This window comes from Haliotis rubra, unplaced genomic scaffold, assembly GCF_003918875.1.
Source record: "Haliotis rubra isolate DU_JTF1 unplaced genomic scaffold, ASM391887v1 Scf889, whole genome shotgun sequence".
Taxonomy (NCBI): Eukaryota; Metazoa; Mollusca; class Gastropoda; order Lepetellida; family Haliotidae; genus Haliotis; species Haliotis rubra.
Window position 1 is genome coordinate 54523 of NW_025767622.1, and position 22978 is coordinate 77500.

The window sequence follows — 22978 nt, forward strand, 5'->3', positions numbered from 1 at the left end:
CTGCTATTTATTAGGTCAAAAGTAAGATCAGAGCGCATTATGTTAAATCAAAGGTATCTCTCGCCAGTTTAAAGTACGCTGTCGTTTGGTACACAAGGAACAACTCCGAAGTTCTGAGTATTTAATTTACATATCTGTGAACAATAAACGATTGTAGCTGTTATCAAATAAAATTCATGCATCATCGTATATGATTACTGCGTGAATAGGTGTGCAGCCTATGCACAGAATTGCTTGCTCGCTGAGTCGGGCCGTAACTGAAGTCACATGTGACAGCTGTGATTGGATGAAATAGTGCAAGGTGTTATGTTTGTTAAAAGCATCTCCATCCAGTCAATAAAACTGACCACCATTTTAGGTATATAATGCTGTCATTTGTATTACTTACGCTTATGCGTGTACAGATATGTTCAAGTAGGTGCGGACCTGAGGGGTTGATGTGTTCAGCTTCCTGTGTGTGGCTTCCTGTGCTCGCAAAGTTAGCCGGTTCAAGCTGACCAGAAATTGTTTTATTGTAAATTTAATGTCAGACTGTAATCATGTGTTCATGGAATGGTTGTTGATAATGTTCAATGTGATGACGCACAGCCTACAATGAATGTATGCTGACAAGTTGTCAGCTTCCGTTATGTGGGGAGAGAAGTGTCTGACCGGAATTAAAGACAGGAAGTAGTAAGCAGTTGAGAACTGATGGTCACTGCACATCTCAAGTAGGGTGTCAAGTGGTTGTACAGTGATGAAATGATTTAGCATTTGTCATATATATTACTGGGTAAGAACACAAACCTACATTTTGTTCTCCTGTAAAACATTCCAGTGCTTTTACTCAAAATGATGGTCGAGCCTCGAGCATGTAATGCAACCTTGCTACTCTTGCACATGATTATGCTTCATGCCATCAAAGTACGGGTTTCAAATGAAAACCTTGATTTTCATTCATGTCAGTTTGATTTTATACCTTCATGAACTTGACGAATACGTTCATTTTCTTAGACTTAAACGGAAAACTATTCTATTACAGAACTGGTTCAGGAAAACATAAGTCAAGGTTGCACGCTGTTTGATACATGTACGACCTGCTTTGTGTTTTCACAAAGTTACTTGATATACCCGTTGAATGACTCGTTGCTAGTTGTAAGATGTGTCATACATATGACCACTAGTATCACCTTTGTGTTACAGTGGTCAGCCCCCTCCAGCACCAGGACACTGGCCTCCATGACGCCTGCAAGGAAGGGAACCTACAGCGAGTCAGAGGAATCCTGGATCAGAGTATAGCGGACATTGACAAGAAAGGGAAAGACGGCATGACACCGGTGATGTGGGCAGCAAGAAGGGGACACAGAGATATCCTAGACCTGCTTGTGAAGAAAGATGCTAACCTGACACTTGTGGATATTGTCAGTAACAACATCCTTCACTGGGCCTGTCGTGGAGGGAATGTGTCAATGGTGAAACACATCATCTCAATGAAAACAGTGGACATCAAAAGTAAAGGGCGGGATGGGAGAACCCCATTGATGTACGCTGCTCGCAAGGGAGAATATAAAATATTTCAGTTACTTGTGAGTAAAGGGGGTCTACCGTCACAAGAAGACCATGATGGAAACAACATCCTTCAACTCGCCTGTTGGGGTGGAAGTGTGAAGATGGTGGAGTACATCCTCAAACATAAAAGAGTAGACATCAATGGTCGGGGACAATCCGGGAGGACTCCATTGATGGCGGCAGCATACCAAGGACATGGAAAGATACTTGACTTGCTTGAGAGAAGAGGAGCTGATCTAAATGCAGCTGATTATGCTGGAAACAACGCCCTCCATTCAGCCTGTCTGGGAGGACATGTGGATATTGTGAGGCGTGTCCTCGAGTTGGACAAGGTGGACATAAACAGTCGCGGTCAGTGTGGTAGGACACCGCTGATGATGGCAGCTAGGATGGGGGATAGAGAAATATTTGAATTACTTGTGGAAGGAGGAGCTGATGCAACACCAGTGGATGATGACAGTAACAACATCCTTCATCTTGCCTCTAAGGGAGGGAATCTTGATATAGTGAACTATGTCCTCTCTCTGGAGAATGTGGACATCAACGCCAGGAACAAGCATGATGAAACACCGACCATGATGGCGACAAGGGGTGGTGAGGTGTGCGATCTGCTGGTAACACGTGATGGTCTCATTGAGTAAGTGAAGGGTAGATGGAGTGAGTTATAACTGAACGTCACATGGACAATATCCCATGCATATTGGAACAAAAACGTTGCATGATACTAATAATAAGTATATTAAGCGTATATAAAACAACTGTCGTCGAAGGAAAAGAGTAAGGTTACCACATATTATATTTTATAGCTAGTTTGAGACTGATATATGTTAGATTTGGGACTGTTTTTCTCAGTAAAGTACAGATTGGAACCCCCTCCCTCATAGTAAGGAACCTAATCGCACACACAGTGGGTGAACTTACCCAGTCAGCCACTGTGGAGCCAATGTGGATTTTGCCCACTCTCTGAAAAAGGCATTGGGTATTCATTGTCCAAGATAATTTTAAATGAATATATTAATATTCCATAAACACATCGAATAAATGGGACTATAGTTCACCAGCAACTGAAATAAGCCCAACATACTGGGGGCATACGTACTGTACTTCTGCTTTCTGCGCGGTTCCCAGTCAGATTTACGCCATCCCTCTGGTCGCTAGTGATTGCACACAATTTCAGACATTAACTAAAATTAAAGAATATACTAGGACTAAAAATGAGGTGGGAATAAAATATGTATTTGACTGATATGCTCATGGGTATCCTCTCAGGGAGACAGTAATTGTACACTACTTTAACCCCCTTCAAGAATACAGCCACTAGCTATATGAGTTCCAATATCGATTACAAAATGTCAAAATTCATCAAGTTCATTAATCCAACGAATAAATGAGAACTAACATGGTTCATATGATCCTATATGGCTGAAACCCTGAACTAGTGATCCCTTACTGTAGATAAAACAACACAGTGAAGCAGGACGTACATCAGCGTAAGACATTCGTTCATCACATGGGATACGGAAAGGTGGATCATCTTTCAATAAATATTCATCAGTATATGGTAAATGACTAATACAAGATCGTTGTTGTTAAAAAACCGTAAGACGGGATGTCTGAAAAGGAATGAATTAAATTCCATCTGTTAAAAATGATTGATATATCTCAGGGCTGGTAAAATATCAAGTGTGATTCGGAAGTGAAAATGAAGGACTTATCTATTAATCTAGTTCATAAGGTGCTGGATCCTATGATAGTCTCTTTGGCAACACCGGTACCCTCCTTGGATCCATCCGTGAATATAGATTTGTAAGTATTATGTTTATTTGATGATTATGTCTGATGATGAATATGTTTGAGGGAAACATACAGACATCAAAGAGATGGAATGTAGCAATTAACACTTGTATTGTAAAACAGTATGTTCACAAACCAATACAATGATATCACAGTGGCACTACAAAATAGAAAGGCAGTACAAATTCAAAGGTAATGTGATACAAGAGCAGTGATTATGGCAGTAAAGACAGTTATGGTAATATTCACCTTAATCAATGTTAATCAACTTACAAAATAGGCCTAACTGGGTATGATGAACATAGAACAAGATGCTAGAACATTCTACAACATCCTCTGAATACTACCTCCCTGTAAGGTTTATATTCTGCCGAGTTTGTCTCAGTACTGTACTGATTTTGTTTGACACTATAGCATTTTCAGTTAGTATGGTGTCTTGGGCTCATGAAATGGCCTGTAATACTCTCAGATTGTGGTTTCAGTATTTTTTTACAGGCCATTATATGTGGTGGGGGTCTGCGAGCATTATCGTCACATCTGGTTTGCTGCCATTTGACATATTTTTGTTTTTGGCCGCCAATTTGTTTTCGTGCTTTGCCTTCTCAGCGCTTTAATTTACATAAAAATGAACACCAAGTGTTTCCATTTACACCCAAAGTTGATCAATGTTCGAGTAAGATCAATGTTTCAGTAACTAGTAATGGATATTGCCACCACCTGGAAAGAGGTATGCAGAAGACTTCATTATAGTCCTCACCATTGTCAGAGTCAAAATATTTATTTTTGGTCAAATTCTGTAATTTCGGCACATAATAGTTTTTCCTAGTTTGGCTATATCATATTTCTCCGATAGTTGTGTGTCATCTTTCTAAAGATGGGGAACACCAGATTTTACCGGTTATTCTTTGCACCTTACTTTAAACCTTAGATCTTTCTCCAAGATTAGCGTTATTTGTTCTTAAATGTATTTAAGATGTGAATAGTTGGCTTGTGACGGAATTATTCTTTGCTTTTGTCCGAGCTTTGATGGTATTAATGTGAGTTGTTAGTGCACATAGAGGCGACGAAACCCTTTCAACATTCATAACAAAATCTCTGCCAAAAGCAGAGTCGATTGTACAATTGTGGCTATATCATGAGCATATATTTGTTTCAGCAGCATTACAGCTGTATAAAAATGTTTGTAAAAATATCCAGTGATTGTCACCATGTGATACGATGACAGAGCAAAGTGTTTATGAATCACTATGAAATAGTGATGATACCAGGTGTTCGCGAAAAGGTGAGCGTGTCCTGCCCCACCGGTGGCACCCGTCATAAACATATGCTAAGTCTAGACAATTGTTCACCTGAAATAATTCGCGAACGTATGGTATAAGTCAAACGAGAGAATGGCATCGGACATCATTTTTATCACTGATGCATCGAATTTGGAAATTTCCTCTACATGACATGGTGGGCCAACTGGCTAAAGCGCCAGGCAAGTGATCCAGCGAGATTGAGGTGACGGGATCGAGCCCACCTGTGACCTGGTGTAAAAACCTTGGAGTCAACTTTGTGTGCAGACTCACCGCACTTAAGAGAACCACGCATCTGTTGGTATATGACCAGATGGTGGCCACATGAATACGTGCAAACACCTAGTTGCGGGTACAGCAACGTGCAGTAAACTTGGACCAAGTACTGTGACTATGTGTCCCAGTCCACCCAGCCGTGAATGGGTATCTCGTAAGGATAGTGGCTGCAAGAGTTGTATACTCCCCAGGGAGTTGAGACTGATAATATGACGTGCCGTTGAGATTGACATCCCGTGATCGAGGGAAATACAAAGTGCCTTTGAGCAGCTGAGCTGCATATCGGCGCTATACAAATGTTAGTAGGTATATATGTCTGTTGTAAAACTTCTTGAAAGCTCTACCGAGGCCTTGAATGTTGTAACCTTGATCAAACAACTTCTGAGCAGAAGTGCTATGAAGGTCTTTGAAATCCTGATAATAAGAGCACGCTCGACTGTACCTCAAAAAGTTGTGAAATGTAAAGACCAAAGGCCCGATCTGTTGGAATATTGCTCGACATGAAATGGTAGTTGGCTATTAGGAAGTTGAAAGCCTAGTGAAGTGTTGTTGTTGTGTTTTTGATGTTGTATTTCTTCGTCACTTCACAAGACTGTATACGTAGATCTAAATATGAAACAGTTGATGCGAGCTCACTTGTCTCAAGTTCAGGTGGGTAAATCAGTGTAAAGGAATCGGCTATTTGATGGTTATTGAACGATATTAGATCACCGGTGTACCGGAAGTTTAAGTTAAACATCTTGGCCAACCCAAAGAGGGGAGCACATGGCGCCCATGAGTTTGTACTACCTGCCACGCCCACTTGCTGACTACTGTTTCCCGATGAGCGAGGTTGTATTGCATTGTTACTGGTTAAACAAGCAGTCTGTGAAGTAATCTATTGAAATGATATGACTCTTTATATCATTGCTTATGTGCTACGTTGGGTTTATACCTCTATCAACAAAAAAACCCATGTTGAAGTCAATTGATAACTTTATTAATATATAGACCTCTACGAATGATGTGACCATGGACAAAGAAGGTCTCTCTGGACTGCTGTCACACAGTGATTTCACTGAGTCTTTTAGGGAACACATGAAATCCCTGGGGGTTACAGTGATTGTACGAAATCACTGAGTCTTTTAGGGATAACGTCAATTCCATGGCCTCACGCATTCCCTGCAAGACACACACATACATATAACACACACACAAACATACCCAAACATACATTTATATGGTTGTATTCTCTCTATCGTGTGTGTGTGTGTGAAAGAGAAAGAGTATATATATATGATATTCTCTCAAAACAAATATAGAACTCAAAAAGTAATCAGAGGTAAAACATATAGCTCCCGTCCACTCCCGTCTTCAGTATTTATTGTGTAACCTGGTTTCTACAGTTCGTTATATTTATACTTATGCTGTGAGATATGTGTGTCAGAACAAATAAAAGGTGCACTTTACATACTTATGCTTTACAGATTTTTGCAAGTTTATTCATTGTTTGTTTTATTTGCTTTGGTTGTGTTTAAAAGACATATGTTTTGTGCAGTATGTCGTAGGTACATTTTCCAACTGATTACGCAACATTATCGTTATAGATCGATAAACATATCTTGAATTATTTATGTCCTTATGCCTTTCCGATGTTTACTGGTACGTTTGCATTGAAACAAATTCACTTCCAGTTTCTGGCGATTCATGGCCCGTTGTTGTATTGTATTGTTCTCTTTAGTAATATCGTTTTGTGACTGCGAGCCAGCTTTACCTTGTCTGTGATGCTCTACTATTTTTACTGTTCATCGTCAGCCGCCCGTTTAATTTCTAATTTTATTCATCTCTAGTGTGATAAACGATTATTCTCGTCACGATATGGCTGAAATATTGCCGATGTGACGATAAATATTAACTCACTCACTGAAACAAAACCCAAGATTTGATTGAGTACTCTATGTTTGCAAACCCCAACCTGACCTAAGTTTCAGTGTACTTTCATCACAAGTTTGAGCAACAACGGCACTTGTCCACCCCATCGGGCCATTTCCAGTTGTCATTGACGATTTAGAGAAAATAAGAAACTTTAAAGGTCACATGCAATCAAAAAATCAAACATAATTAAAACACAATTATCACTTCTTCATGACATATAATATGCATAGCTGATTATGAAAAAACAAATAAACAAAATTATAAGCGTATAATCGCAAATCAAAAGTGCAATATTTTGTACTTGGGTTTACCTCCCTCGAAACGAAGCAGCCGGGATACCGAACCCAGTCAGAGCGGGTGGGTGTGCACTCAAGTGTAACGGCTGGTTCATTAGCAGATGCCGCCTTCAGGCCTCATATTTTGTGTGTATATAGAGATGATGGGTTTTGTAAATACATGCTCATTTTTTGTGTATAACATTTTGCAATCAACAGACATCATAACATGTCATGTGTTCAAGTATCACACCTGCCTGTCTGTGTAATTACATAATGTGACAGAGACCGAACTCGGGCCATAAATCAATGCGTTTTGTTTATGGTGTATAGCCTGATTGGTGTTAAGTTCGAATTGCATGTGGTCAGTGATCGCAGTTGTGTATTGAATATTTTCATTAGCAGACAGGCAGGCAGACACATAGGTGTCAATAAAACAAGACATTGAGTTTTGTCTGTGACAACGACATATCTATATCACAGTTAGAAACTGAGTCAACGCCAAATAATGACATTGCTTTTAAGTATCGAACTGAGAAAGCGTCTCGGTAAGAAGAACGTGTGGTGAAATAGACAAATGAAATTATATAAACAGTTAATTTACTGTCATAACATATAAAAAGTTCGCGCCTGTGAGATATCAACAAAACATTAGAAAAATAGCTCACACCAAGGCCTTCACCGAGTATTCACCCGCTTCCAAGCTGCGCGAACCTATTTACTTGCGCACGTGCTATGGGCGCAGCCCAGCTGTTGAAACCCGTTTCCCCAGAAATCTCTGGGGAAAATTAGTGAAACGTTTGAACTCCGATTTCGCGCGGTTTTTTTCATCGCGTTATTTTTCAACTTTATAAGTTGAATTTGCATTTTTTGACTATTTGTTTCGGTATGTCCATACCGAAAGGTATCAGAATCTGCAAAGTTGTGTTTTACGTTGCATGTGACCTTTAAGGAACACAAAGCATTTAAATATGTTTGTTCTAATTGATTCCATGTTTCCATGTTTCAACTCGCTAGGTGTTGTAATATGTGTAATGTACCTGTAAAGCTATTTTAACTATCCGAACAGATTTGTTATATCCTATCTAATTATTTTATCGTTGGAAACATCTTTTGTGTACTTACTTTTACTCTTTATGGTAGAGTCTCCTTCTGTGCTTTACGTTCTATATGTGTGTTTTATAATCCTTTTATCCCATCCATCTTTAGCAAAGACTTTTACAATGTATATTTAATTATCTTATGCACTTTTAATGTACAAATAACCTACCGTATACACTTTGTGATAAGAACTATATTTTATGTAAATATAGTGTCATTTGGTTTACATCGTCTCAAATAACCCATTTTGGGTGGCTATACTGTAAATTCTCTGTTTATACTTTTGTATTAAGAAGTGAGTCGTGGATAAACAATCTGTCTGTCTGGCCTACGACTTTGATGTTCCATCTCACTACAGATACAGAGTCATAGCTATTGCTTGCTATTTCAGTTTATATCGCGTCTGGGGTTAAGACATACACGTTATTTATATTCACTGTTCAAATTGATTGCGTGTTTCAACAAATATTTCTATATGAATTTGCAAGATGTTGTTCTACGGCTGTAACTTAAATAAAACATTTTACAGATATAGTTTTTTGAATCTTCATTTCAGTTTATCGCCTATCATGGACGGGAGATTCACAACGAGGAGAGTTCTATGGATATCCGAAATCTGTAATACTAATATGAGCGACGTTTCGGTGTAGCTGCTAACACCGTTATTAAGCAAGTGATGTACAATACTGGAGGCAAGGCTATATATACATAGTAAAGTTGGACAGTGAATGGTGTTTACGGAATTAATGAGGTTGAGGTTCAGTTGACGTAAAGGCCAAAGTAGCTGTGATGTACCAATTGTAGATGTCCATGAGCTGGAGGGTCATACTCTGGACCATCAGCTGACGGTAGGATGTAACACTTGAAGATGTCCAGGAGCTGGAGGGTCGTACTCTGGATCATCAGCTGACGTTAGGATGTAACACTTGTAGATGTCCAGGAGCTGGAGGGTCATACTCTGGGCCATCAGCTGATGGTAGGATGTAACACTTGAAGATGTCCAGGAGCTCGAGGGTCATACTCTGGGCCATCATCTGACGGTAGGATGTAACACTTGTAGATGTCCAGCAGCTGGAGGGTCATACTCTGGGCCATCAGCTGACGGTAGGATGTAACACTTATAGATGTCTAGGAGCTGGAGGGTCATACTCTGGATCATCAGCTGACGGTAGGATGTAACACTTATAGATGTCTAGGAGCTGGAGGGTCATACTCTGGGCCATCAGCTGACGGTAGGATGTAACACTTGTAGATGTCTAGGAGCTGGAGGGTCATACTCTGGGCCATCAGCTGACAGGGAAGGATGTAACACTTGTAGATGTCCAGGGGCTGGAGGGTCATACTCTGGGCCATCCTCTGACGGTAGGATGTAACACTTGTAGACGTCCAGGAGATGGAGGGTCATACTCTGGGCCATTAACTGACAGGGTAGGATGTAATACCTTTAAACTGGATATTTTCCCGTAGCACTCTGAACGATTAATCATATATAGCCCGTGTTCGACTCCGCACGTGGGTACAATGTGTGAAGCATTCCTGATGTCCCACTTGTGAGACTGTTGCTGAGAACTGCGAAAACCGTATATATAGTACAAACTCAGTTCATAAATGTCTGTGCGTGTTGTCAGTGTGGTTGTACATGTACTACCTAGTGATATATAGTTGAATTTCCCTTGTACTGTGCACGCTGCTGTGGTGATGTCGGTATGACTGCACTGACAGTGACTTGTGTGGAATGCACCCGGGACTGCATTGTGAGCAGTCTGTGCATGGGACTGACGGAGTAGCCTCCCTTGTGTCGTGCAGAGTTTATGCACAAACTACCATGACTGTGTTGAGGAGACATCGACTACTTGTGTTCCCCTCTCACTGCAAGTCTGTCCATACCCAGCACTCTGTCGCGTGTACCTGAACTTGGTGGAGTTGTCTCCCTTCTTCTGCTCACAGAGGGCAATGATCACACGTGTGGCGGTGTTTGTGTGTTTGTTCTAGAGGTGACCACTGCCACACAGTGAGGTTATTTGAAATCACTGTGCCAATCGTATTTACCGTATACATGCCAGTGTGTGACCAGTGTAATACCATTATACTATATATATAACCGTGGGATAACATGGTGGTCCAGTCTGTATACCGTATACATGTCAGTGTGTGACCAGTGTAATATCATTATACTATATATACAAACGTGGGATGACATGGTAGTCGAGTCTGTATACCGTATACATAACAGTGTGTGACCAGTGTAATATCATTTTACTATATATACAAACGTGGGATGACATAGATCGAGTCTGTATACCGAATACATGACAGTGTGTGACCAGTGTAATATCATTATACTATATATACAAACGTGGGATGACATGGTGGTCCAGTCTGTATACCGTATACATGACAGTGTGTGACCAGTGTAATATCATTATACTATATATACAAACGTGGGATGACATGGTGGTCGAGTCTGTATACCGTATACATGACAGTGTGTGACCAGTGTAATATCATTATACTATATATACAAACGTGGGATGACATGGTGGTCGAGTCTGTATACCGTATACATGACAGTGTGTGACCAGTGTAATATCATTATACTATATATACAAACGTGGGATGACATGGTGGTCGAGTCTGTATACCGTATACAATACTGTGTGTGACCAGTGTAATATCATTATACTATATACACAAACGTGGGATGACATGGTGGTCGAGTCTGTATACCGTATACATGACAGTGTGTGACCAGTGTAATATCATTATACTATATATACAAACGTGGGATGACATGGTGGTCGAGTCTGTATACCGTATACATGACAGTGTGTGACCAGTGTAATATCATTATACTATATATACAAACGTGGGATGACATGGTGGTCCAGTCTGTATACCGTATACATGACAGTGTGTGACCAGTGTAATATCATTATACTATATATACAAACGTGGGATGACATGGTGGTCGAGTCTGTATACCGTATACATGACAGTGTGTGACCAGTGTAATATCATTATACTATATATACAAACGTTGGATGACATGGTGGTCGAGTCTGTATACCGTATACAATACAGTGTGTGACCAGTGTAATATCATTATACTATATATACAAACGTGGGATGACATGGTGGTCGAGTCTGTATACCGTATACATGACAGTGTGTGACCAGTGTAATATCATTATACTATATATACAAACGTGGGATGACATGGTGGTCGAGTCTGTATACCGTATACATGACAGTGTGTGATCAGTGTAAGATCATTATACTTTATATACAAACGTGGGATGACATGGTGGTAGAGTCTGTATACCGTATACATGACAGTGTGTGACCAGTGTAATATCATTATACTATATATACAAACGTGGGATGACATGGTGGTCGAGTCTGTATACCGTATACATGACAGTGTGTGACCAGTGTAATATCATTATACTATATATACAAACGTGGGATGACATGGTGGTCGAGTCTGTATACCGTATACATGACAGTGTGTGACCAGTGTAATATCATTATACTATATATACAAACGTGGGATGACATGGTGGTCGAGTCTGTATACCGTATACATGACAGTGTGTGACCAGTGTAATATCATTATACTATATATACAAACGTGGGATGACATGGTGGTCGAGTCTGTATACCGTATACATGACAGTGTGTGACCAGTGTAATATCATTATACTATATATACAAACGTGGGATGACATGGTGGTCGAGTCTGTATACCGTATACATGACAGTGTGTGTGACCAGTGTAATATCATTATACTATATATACAAACGTGGGATGACATGGTGGTCGAGTCTGTATACCGTATACATGACAGTGTGTGACCAGTGTAATATCATTATACTATATATACAAACGTGGGATGACATGGTGGTCGAGTCTGTATACCGTATACATGACAGTGTGTGACCAGTGTAATATCATTATACTATATATACAAACGTGGGATGACATGGTGGTCGAGTCTGTATACCGTATACATGACAGTGTGTGACCAGTGTAATATCATTATACTATATATACAAACGTGGGATGACATGGTGGTCGAGTCTGTATACCGTATACATGACAGTGTGTGACCAGTGTAATATCATTATACTATATATATACAAACGTGGGATGACATGGTGGTCGAGTCTGTATACCGTATACATGACAGTGTGTGACCAGTGTAATATCATTATACTATATATACAAACGTGGGATGACATGGTGGTCGAGTCTGTATACCGTATACATGACAGTGTGTGACCAGTGTAATATCATTATACTATATATACAAACGTGGGATGACATGGTGGTCGAGTCTGTATACCGTATACATGACAGTGTGTGACCAGTGTAATATCATTATACTATATATACAAACGTGGGATGACATGGTGGTCCAGTCTGTATACCGTATACATGACAGTGTGTGACCAGTGTAATATCATTATACTATATATACAAACGTGGGATGACATGGTGGTCGAGTCTGTATACCGTATACATGACAGTGTGTGACCAGTGTAATATCATTATACTATATATACAAACGTGGGATGACATGGTGGTCAGTCTGTATACCGTATACATGACAGTGTGTGACCAGTGTAATATCATTATACTATATATACAAACGTGGGATGACATGGTGGTCGAGTCTGTATACCGTATACATGACAGTGTGTGACCAGTGTAATATCATTATACTATATATACAAACGTGGGATGACATGGTGGTCGAGTCTGTATACCGTATACATGACAGTGTGTGACCAGTGTAATATCATTATACTATATATACAAACGTGGGATGACATGGTGGTCGAGTCTGTATACCGTATACATGACAGTGTGTGACCAGTGTAATATCATTATACTATATATACAAACGTGGGATGACATGGTGGTCGAGTCTGTATACCGTATACATGACAGTGTGTGACCAGTGTAATATCATTATACTATATATACAAACGTGGGATGACATGGTGGTCGAGTCTGTATACCGTATACATGACAGTGTGTGACCAGTGTAATATCATTATACTATATATACAAACGTGGGATGACATGGTGGTCGAGTCTGTATACCGTATACATGACAGTGTGTGACCAGTGTAATATCATTATACTATATATACAAACGTGGGATGACATGGTGGTCGAGTCTGTATACCGTATACATGACAGTGTGTGACCAGTGTAATATCATTATACTATATATACAAACGTGGGATGACATGGTGGTCGAGTCTGTATACCGTATACATGACAGTGTGTGACCAGTGTAATATCATTATACTATATATACAAACGTGGGATGACATGGTGGTCGAGTCTGTATACCGTATACATGACAGTGTGTGACCAGTGTAATATCATTATACTATATATACAAACGTGGGATGACATGGTGGTCGAGTCTGTATACCGTATACATGACAGTGTGTGACCAGTGTAATATCATTATACTATATATACAAACGTGGGATGACATGGTGGTCGAGTCTGTATACCGTATACATGACAGTGTGTGACCAGTGTAATATCATTATACTATATATACAAACGTGGGATGACATGGTGGTCGAGTCTGTATACCGTATACATGACAGTGTGTGTGACCAGTGTAATATCATTATACTATATATACAAACGTGGGATGACATGGTGGTCGAGTCTGTATACCGTATACATGACAGTGTGACCAGTGTAATATCATTATACTATATATACAAACGTGGGATGACATGGTGGTCGAGTCTGTATACCGTATACATGACAGTGTGTGACCAGTGTAATATCATTATACTATATATACAAACGTGGGATGACATGGTGGTCGAGTCTGTATACCGTATACATGACAGTGTGTGACCAGTGTAATATCATTATACTATATATACAAACGTGGGATGACATGGTGGTCGAGTCTGTATACCGTATACATGACAGTGTGTGACCAGTGTAATATCATTATACTATATATACAAACGTGGGATGACATGGTGGTCGAGTCTGTATACCGTATACATGACAGTGTGTGACCAGTGTAATATCATTATACTATATATACAAACGTGGGATGACATGGTGGTCGAGTCTGTATACCGTATACATGACAGTGTGTGACCAGTGTAATATCATTATACTATATATACAAACGTGGGATGACATGGTGGTCGAGTCTGTATACCGTATACATGACAGTGTGTGACCAGTGTAATATCATTATACTATATATACAAACGTGGGATGACATGGTGGTCGAGTCTGTATACCGTATACATGACAGTGTGTGACCAGTGTAATATCATTATACTATATATACAACGTGGGATGACATGGTGGTCGAGTCTGTATACCGTATACATGACAGTGTGTGACCAGTGTAATATCATTATACTATATATACAAACGTGGGATGACATGGTGGTCCAGTCTGTATACCGTATACATGACAGTGTGTGACCAGTGTAATATCATTATACTATATATACAAACGTGGGATGACATGGTGGTCGAGTCTGTATACCGTATACATGACAGTGTGTGACCAGTGTAATATCATTATACTATATATACAAACGTGGGATGACATGGTGGTCGAGTCTGTATACCGTATACATGACAGTGTGTGACCAGTGTAATATCATTATACTATATATACAAACGTGGGATGACATGGTGGTGGTCGAGTCTGTATACCGTATACATGACAGTGTGTGACCAGTGTAATATCATTATACTATATATACAAACGTGGGATGACATGGTGGTCGAGTCTGTATACCGTATACATGACAGTGTGTGACCAGTGTAATATCATTATACTATATATACAAACGTGGGATGACATGGTGGTCGAGTCTGTATACCGTATACATGACAGTGTGTGACCAGTGTAATATCATTATACTATATATACAAACGTGGGATGACATGGTGGTCCAGTCTGTATACCGTATACATGACAGTGTGTGACCAGTGTAATATCATTATACTATATATACAAACGTGGGATGACATGGTGGTCGAGTCTGTATACCGTATACATGACAGTGTGTGACCAGTGTAATATCATTATACTATATATACAAACGTGGGATGACATGGTGGTCGAGTCTGTATACCGTATACATGACAGTGTGTGACCAGTGTAATATCATTATACTATATATACAAACGTGGGATGACATGGTGGTCGAGTCTGTATACCGTATACATGACAGTGTGTGACCAGTGTAATATCATTATACTATATATACAAACGTGGGATGACATGGTGGTCGAGTCTGTATACCGTATACATGACAGTGTGTGACCAGTGTAATATCATTATAACATATATACAAACGTGGGATGACATGGTGGTCGAGTCTGTATACCGTATACATGACAGTGTGTGACCAGTGTAATATCATTATACTATATATACAAACGTGGGATGACATGGTGGTCCAGTCTGTATACCGTATACATGACAGTGTGTGACCAGTGTAATATCATTATACTTATATATACAAACGTGGGATGACATGGTGGTCGAGTCTGTATACCGTATACATGACAGTGTGTGACCAGTGTAATATCATTATACTATATATACAAACGTGGGATGACATGGTGGTCGAGTCTGTATACCGTATACATGACAGTGTGTGACCAGTGTAATATCATTATACTATATATACAAACGTGGGATGACATGGTGGTCGAGTCTGTATACCGTATACATGACAGTGTGTGACCAGTGTAATATCATCATACTATATATACAAACGTTGGATGACATGGTGGTCGAGTCTGTATACCGTATACATGACAGTGTGTGACCAGTGTAATATCATTATACTATATATACAAACGTGGGATGACATGGTGGTCGAGTCTGTATACCGTATACATGACAGTGTGTGACCAGTGTAATATCATTATACTATATATACAAACGTGGGATGACATGGTGGTCGAGTCTGTATACCGTATACATGACAGTGTGTGACCAGTGTAATATCATCATACTATATATACAAACGTGGGATGACATGGTGGTCGAGTCTGTATACCGTATACATGACAGTGTGGAACCAGTGTAATATCATTAAACTATATATAAACGTGGGATGACATGGTTGTCGAGTCTGTATACCGTATACAATACTGTGTGTGACCAGTGTAATATCGTTATACTATATATACAAACGTGGGATGACATGGTGGTCGAGTCTGTATACCGTATACATGACAGTGTGTGACCAGTGTAATATCATTATACTATATATACAAACGTGGGATGACATGGTGGTCGAGTCTGTATACCGTATACATGACAGTGTGTGACCAGTGTAATATCATCATACTATATATACAAACGTGGGATGACATGGTGGTCCAGTCTGTATACCGTATACATGACAGTGTGGTGACCAGTGTAATATCATCATACTATATATATACAAACGTGGGATGACATGGTGGTCGAGTCTGTATACCGTATACATGACAGTGTGTGACCAGTGTAATATCATTATACTATATATACAAACGTGGGATGACATGGTGGTCGAGTCTGTATACCGTATACATGACAGTGTGTGACCAGTGTAATATCATCATACTATATATACAAACGTGGGATGACATGGTGGTCGAGTCTGTATACCGTATACATGACAGTGTGTGACCAGTGTAATATCATCATACTATATATACAAACGTGGGATGACATGGTGGTCGAGTCTGTATACCGTATACATGACAGTGTGGGACCAATGTAATATCATCATACTATATATACAAACGTGGGATGACATGGTGGTCGAGTCTGTATACCATATACATGACAGTGTGGGACCAGTGTCATATGTTCATACTATATATACAAACGTGGGATGACATGGTGATCGAGTCTGTGTACCGTATACATGACAGTGTGTGACCAGTGTAATATAATTATACTTTATATAGAAACTTGGGATGACTTGATGGTCCAGTCTGTATACATTTTACATGACAATTTGTTACCAGGGTCATTTAATCAGTGTGTGTACAAACGTTGGATTACCCATTTTCTGTTTACGTCCCATTCTGACCCACTTATATATTGCATTTCACGCAATGCTCTCTACACGGAACATGCATAAAACTCACACCATAGGTTATTCATGCCGTTCCCAAGTAGTTTGCATAATGACAAGAATGATTCAGGTTTACACGACTGTGGCTCGTGGAAGGAACACAACTCATCACACATTCCTGTACCTTAGTCGACAAAACAGTCCGTTACAGTGTCAACGTAATAACCTAATACGATTTACACCCATCTTTTCATATAGTCTACTCTGTAAGTAACAGCAGCCTAACAACTCCATCAGGGATGAGTGGATCATATAAAAATAATCTATACTGAATGTCAAACCTGAGCCTCAATTTTAGGAAATGAAAATGAAGAGGACATGATTTGTAAATGCTCTATAAATGAATACATGTTATGGTTGGTTTGTTGTTTAACGCCACACTCAGCAATACTCCAGCTATGTGCCGGCAGTCTGTTAATATTGAAGCCTGGACTCGACAATCCACTGATCAACAGCATGAGCATCTATACAGCTAGGATACGGTGACATGTGTCATCATGTTCACGAGCCTGACCATCCGATACCGTTAGTCCCCTCTAAACACATGGGTTGCTGTAGATCAATTCTAACCCGGACCTTCATACCTTTTTTTCTATTTACTTTATTAAATCATGATGACTTGATGTTTAAAAACTCCTCCTTCAGTAGCAGTAAGTTTGATTTAGTAATCCGAAATTAGGAGTTATCTAAGTAACATACGGTTGATTTCTGGTGCGTTAAAAGTTGGAAATATCGATGTTGTGCCGGGTAGTATCGACCACGTGACTTAGTGGAGAACAGTCTAACACTCACCCAGTGCCATGGTCATTCATTTCCGGTTTAGATGATACATGACGGTTTATGTGCAGGGGTTGGCGATGAACTGACTCTGAGGTTTGAAAGTAAAATAACGTCAGCACAGATTAAGGAAGATTGGATATTTGAGTTCATATTATCACTGCCAATTCAGTGGTGAAAAAAGTGAGATTTGAAGATAAAATAGTGTCGGCACAGGTTATGAACCACGAATTCAAATTGACTTAAATCGTTATGCAAACAATTTCTACAGTACTTGTAAATTATTAAAATACGAAAATACTAATCTTGATAGAATACCTCCCTTTTGGAAACTTAGTATGAATAGAAGATATATTACAATGTTTATTGCTCTAAATTTCGCTACTAAACTTTTTCAGAAAATTAATCATTTTGATGATGTAAACCGATAAGGGGAATTGCAAGCTTAACATACTCTTTTCAAATGTCATAGGCTGGGGATGTCACTCTGTATCGAATTTCATGCTTGACGTTTTTAATTTGCTGAATTAATTCACATTTGAAATAGTTATGAATGCAATCTATGAGTGAAAATTGCGGGCAGACAACTTTCAAGACGGGCAGGCAACATTTATTGGTCACCTGCTCCATTGTCTGGTTGAGTTTGAACATTATTTCCATCAGTGAACTCTTGTGTAATTTAACGGCTGAGGTGAAAATATCTCAGTAGATGGTCGTAATCAGTATACGTTAAAACTGTATGTTAAATGTGTGCACCTATCCCCTGCTTATTACAGAAGCGACGAAACCCATTCCACATGCTACACAGAGATTTAACAATTGTGACTAGATCATGGGTATATATTTGTATATTATTTGTTTCAGCAACTCCATGTTCCAGTAATACGTGGATATGTTGTATGGGAATATCACTAGTAGACAAAGTATACCATAAAGAGAAATGGAGGGACACTGTTACACTCCACACCATCGAGTCAGATGCCTCTCATACCCTCGCAGTGTCAGGTATATCACCTTTAGTTTGGCGTGCACCTACCATGGCGTTATAGAAGGACACGATCCACGCACATTGGATATTTCAGTTCATACAATCACTGCCAATTCAATGGTGAAAGAGCTCCCTGCTGTGACAATGTCAGTGGGAGAGCAATTCAATTCAATTGTTACCAGCAGTCCAAACAATATCAAACGGGAGAATGTACTACAGTTGAGCTAAATATAGCCACACACATGGTAAACAACTAACATAATACCTTGACTGATACCAGCTTTTGCTTCTACCATATATGTTATGGTTTTCATTTAGTGGTGACGGGAATTGTGACTGCAATGAAGCATGTATGCAGATAGCAGTTTGGTATAGTCATGTAGACCTTGTGTGACGCATACACCTTCCCCATGTAAAGGCAGTTTACAGCTGATAACTACTATAAAAGGAAATGCACTTTGTTCAACCGGCGACATGGGCTGACAACTGCACACTGCACTATGCCATTATATTGATGATAACTGGTTTCAACTGCCAGCCATCTATATGACAAAAGTCAGTGCGGTATACACAATATTCTACAAATTAATGAAATTGTAACAGATATCACGTCGCTGCCATGACATTATACCTGGCCCCCAGAAGATTAAAGAATAAAATCTAGTTCAAGTAGTTCCCCGTCACTTGACATGTTATCCTGATATAGAAACTTTCAAAACAAATGTAAATGTTCTTTCAAACGTCGAAAGTGTGTCCTTATCTCGTGGAAATGAAAACGAATTTACAATCACCATCCAAACAACACATATGATAAATTCACACTGAAATGTTTGAAAGATATATTATGTCGCATGTCGTCCTAAAACTTTAATGAAGGGAAAGCATAACTAGCAACACATAACCCATGGTTTTGAACTAAAAATGAAAATAATTATAACTTATCCAGGTCACTTACTGGCACGGTAACATGCCCGGTGCTCCATGAACCACGCTTCAATGGAACGAGTTAGCATGTATTGTAATGGAGTGAGTGAGTTGCGTTTTACGCCGCACTCAGCAGTATTACAGCTATATGGCGACGGTCTGTAAATAATCGAGTCTGGACCATACAATCTAGTGATCAACAGCATAAGCATCGATTTGCGCAATTGGGAACCGATGACATGTGTCAACCAAGTCAGCGAGCCTGAGCACCCGATCCCGTTAGTCGCCTCTTACGACAAGCATAGTCGCCTTTCACAGCAAGCATGGGTTGCTTAAGACCTGTTCTATCCCGAATCTTCACATGTCTATTGTATTGGAGACATAAAGTGGCCGAGTTTAGTTTTACGCCTCTTTTAGCAATATTCCAGCAATATCACACCAGAAATAGGCTTCACACTTTGTACCCATGTGCCGAATCAAACACGGGTCTTCAGCTACCCCACTGCCCCTGGAGACTTAAATACGATAAAAACCTTTCAACGTCCATTAGAAATCTCTGTTAAAAGCCGAGTCGACTGTACAACTGTGAGTATACCATGGGTATGTAAAGGACAGTGACGTATTGTAATGGGAGTCATACGGGAATAGGTGACGAGGTATTGTGTCGTCATCATGAACCATGCATACACTACCTACGTTCAACGTGTGTAAGTATAGGTGATCTATCGTGTTTTATTACCTGCGAGGGCGATCATATCGGGGTTCATATATTTCATACTATGCCCTAGGGTAAAATATCACTTTATCATGCTGACGTGACGTCATGAACAATACTATGACATTTCAGTTCTATCACGTTGCGTTCGACATGCCGCGACGACGAGAAGCCAGCCTATGTTTGAAAGTAGATTTGGGTATATTTTGCTCAATTTTACGACTAATAAACAGAATATTATATTCGTACCCATATCATACTATGTTTACGCTCATTTAATATCCTCTGTATATGTACAGGGTCACACCTTCAGAGCCACAGACAATTAGATGTATATTTCAAACGAATTCCTAAACTTCAGTACCACTCCCCTATGTGTTGATACGGGGTCGCCATCATCTCAAATCCCGAAATGTGGATGTTTGTCAATCTTTGACCAACACATGAAATATCTTCCCATAGCACTACAGTTACACCTATCGTAATCCAAAGAAAAGGGCGGTCTTGTTTCGTGTGTGATCACATATTTAGTTGTCATGCATCTGTCTCTCGCTTGACTATATACTATACGCATATATATTCTATATACAGAATGTATTTTAGTAAAGTGGGTGGTTTATGCTTCCATAGTTCCATCAGTAGACATCATGGAAGATAAGGATCACACTTTTCATATAATAATACAGAATAAAGTGTTACATCAAACATTATCTAGTCACAAACAGGGCAAACGGCTTGCCTAATACCTTTACTGATGCCAGCTTTCTTCTGAAACCAATGAATCATTAAATTCACATTGTATGAATGCAGGTAGCTGTTTGCAATATGCATGTCCTTGTGTGACGCATACACCTTCTCCATGTAAAGACAGTTAAGCTGTTGACTACCATAAAAGGAAAATGTGTTTTGGGTTTACACTGCCTCAGTAAAATACAGATTCTCGTACTTGTATTAGGTTGAGTCCCATCCGGGATTCGACCCCACACTCTCAGAGTCATCACCTAATCTCCTGCACACAAAGTAAGCAGTCTAACCCACTCAGCCACTGAAGCTTCCACAGTGGATCATGAGTGAATCATGAGTGGATCATGAGTGAATTATGAGTGGATCATTAGTGAATCTTGTACGAACAAAACGCATGTCCCTTATAACTTGAACAACTTCATACCGACAACGAATGGCTCCACTGACGGTGACTACAGTGAGTAGTTGTATAAATAGCGTACAACAGGGGTACCATTACATGTACACACATACAGAGGGGTCCAGTCCTACACAAGTTGGAGGTTACAGTGACACACCGCCTCGTAATGCCATTATTGTCAGACATTTTGTTTGATGCATCATGGTGATAAGGGACTATAAAGTTCCTTTCACACAGATTTATTGTAAGCAAAAGTCACCACACCTGGTTTTGAATAACGTTAACAAATATACATCATAAAGGCAATAGTGAAAACATCTATATACTTTCACATACAGCTGTGCACTTCTGGATACTTTCACGCTCAACAACCTGCCCCCACTTACATATCAGAAAGGGTATTGTGAACATATGACTTTAGACTGAACAAAAGAATTGCTGTCAATATGCAAGACCATTATCCCTGGATCTATAAAACCTCAGTAAACCAGCACTGGAAGAGCTACATACATTCACATAGGGTTATGTCAGCTGCCAGTTTAGCCAGACATGTATGTAGCGATCTGTGCTGCACACCACTATCAGCCGTAGTCCATGTTGTGCTTTGTGGGTTGTGCTGTGTGACTGAGAGCACGGCAGTGGGACATGTTGTATCGCCTGCAGTAGCATATTCACTATACGTACATGCCTTTCTTATCTGGCTGAAATGTATTTAAAGTGGGCGTCGCATCACCATGCGTGAGATGTAGGCGACGTTAATGACTTTTGATCTTCTACATGTTTGACATTCGCCATATCAACATGTGGTTGGGGAGATTTTCCATGATATTGCCTTTTGAATAAACGACGCTCGCCCGTCACTTGCAACCCCAGCTCTAACGTAGTGTATAAATTATTATTCATTTTTTGCTGCGGATTGCAATTCATATATTTTGTTTCAGTTATATGTTTAGTTTGTTGAAGTCAAATGTATACTCATGTGATCGAATATTTGCCGCTATTTCAGGAAGTGAAAATGAATATTAAACATAAAAAGGCGAAGGAATGTAATGCACACTTGTAAAG

The 22978-nt window shown here is 39.7% G+C and overlaps 1 protein-coding gene and 1 long non-coding RNA gene across 3 annotated transcripts in view; one reads left to right on the forward strand and one right to left on the reverse strand.

The window, feature by feature from the left end:
• LOC124263538 (ankyrin-3-like) overlaps window positions 1-9187 on the forward strand; it is a 21915-nt gene extending 12728 nt beyond the window's left edge. Inside the window, exons 7-8 of one of the 2 annotated variants that reach the window (XM_046698200.1) lie at window positions 1183-2185; window positions 8763-9187. In XM_046698200.1, the coding sequence (XP_046554156.1) occupies window positions 1183-2185; window positions 8763-8856 (1097 nt within the window). In that variant the 3' untranslated portion in view covers window positions 8857-9187. The remainder of the gene's footprint in view (window positions 1-1182; window positions 2186-8762) is intronic. The other variant, XM_046698201.1, reaches the window with a different exon arrangement.
• The window catches only part of LOC124263546, a 24693-nt gene continuing 7362 nt past the window's right edge, over window positions 5648-22978 (reverse strand). The window contains exon 3 of the long non-coding RNA XR_006894870.1: window positions 5648-5764. This is a non-coding gene — a long non-coding RNA (uncharacterized LOC124263546). The remainder of the gene's footprint in view (window positions 5765-22978) is intronic.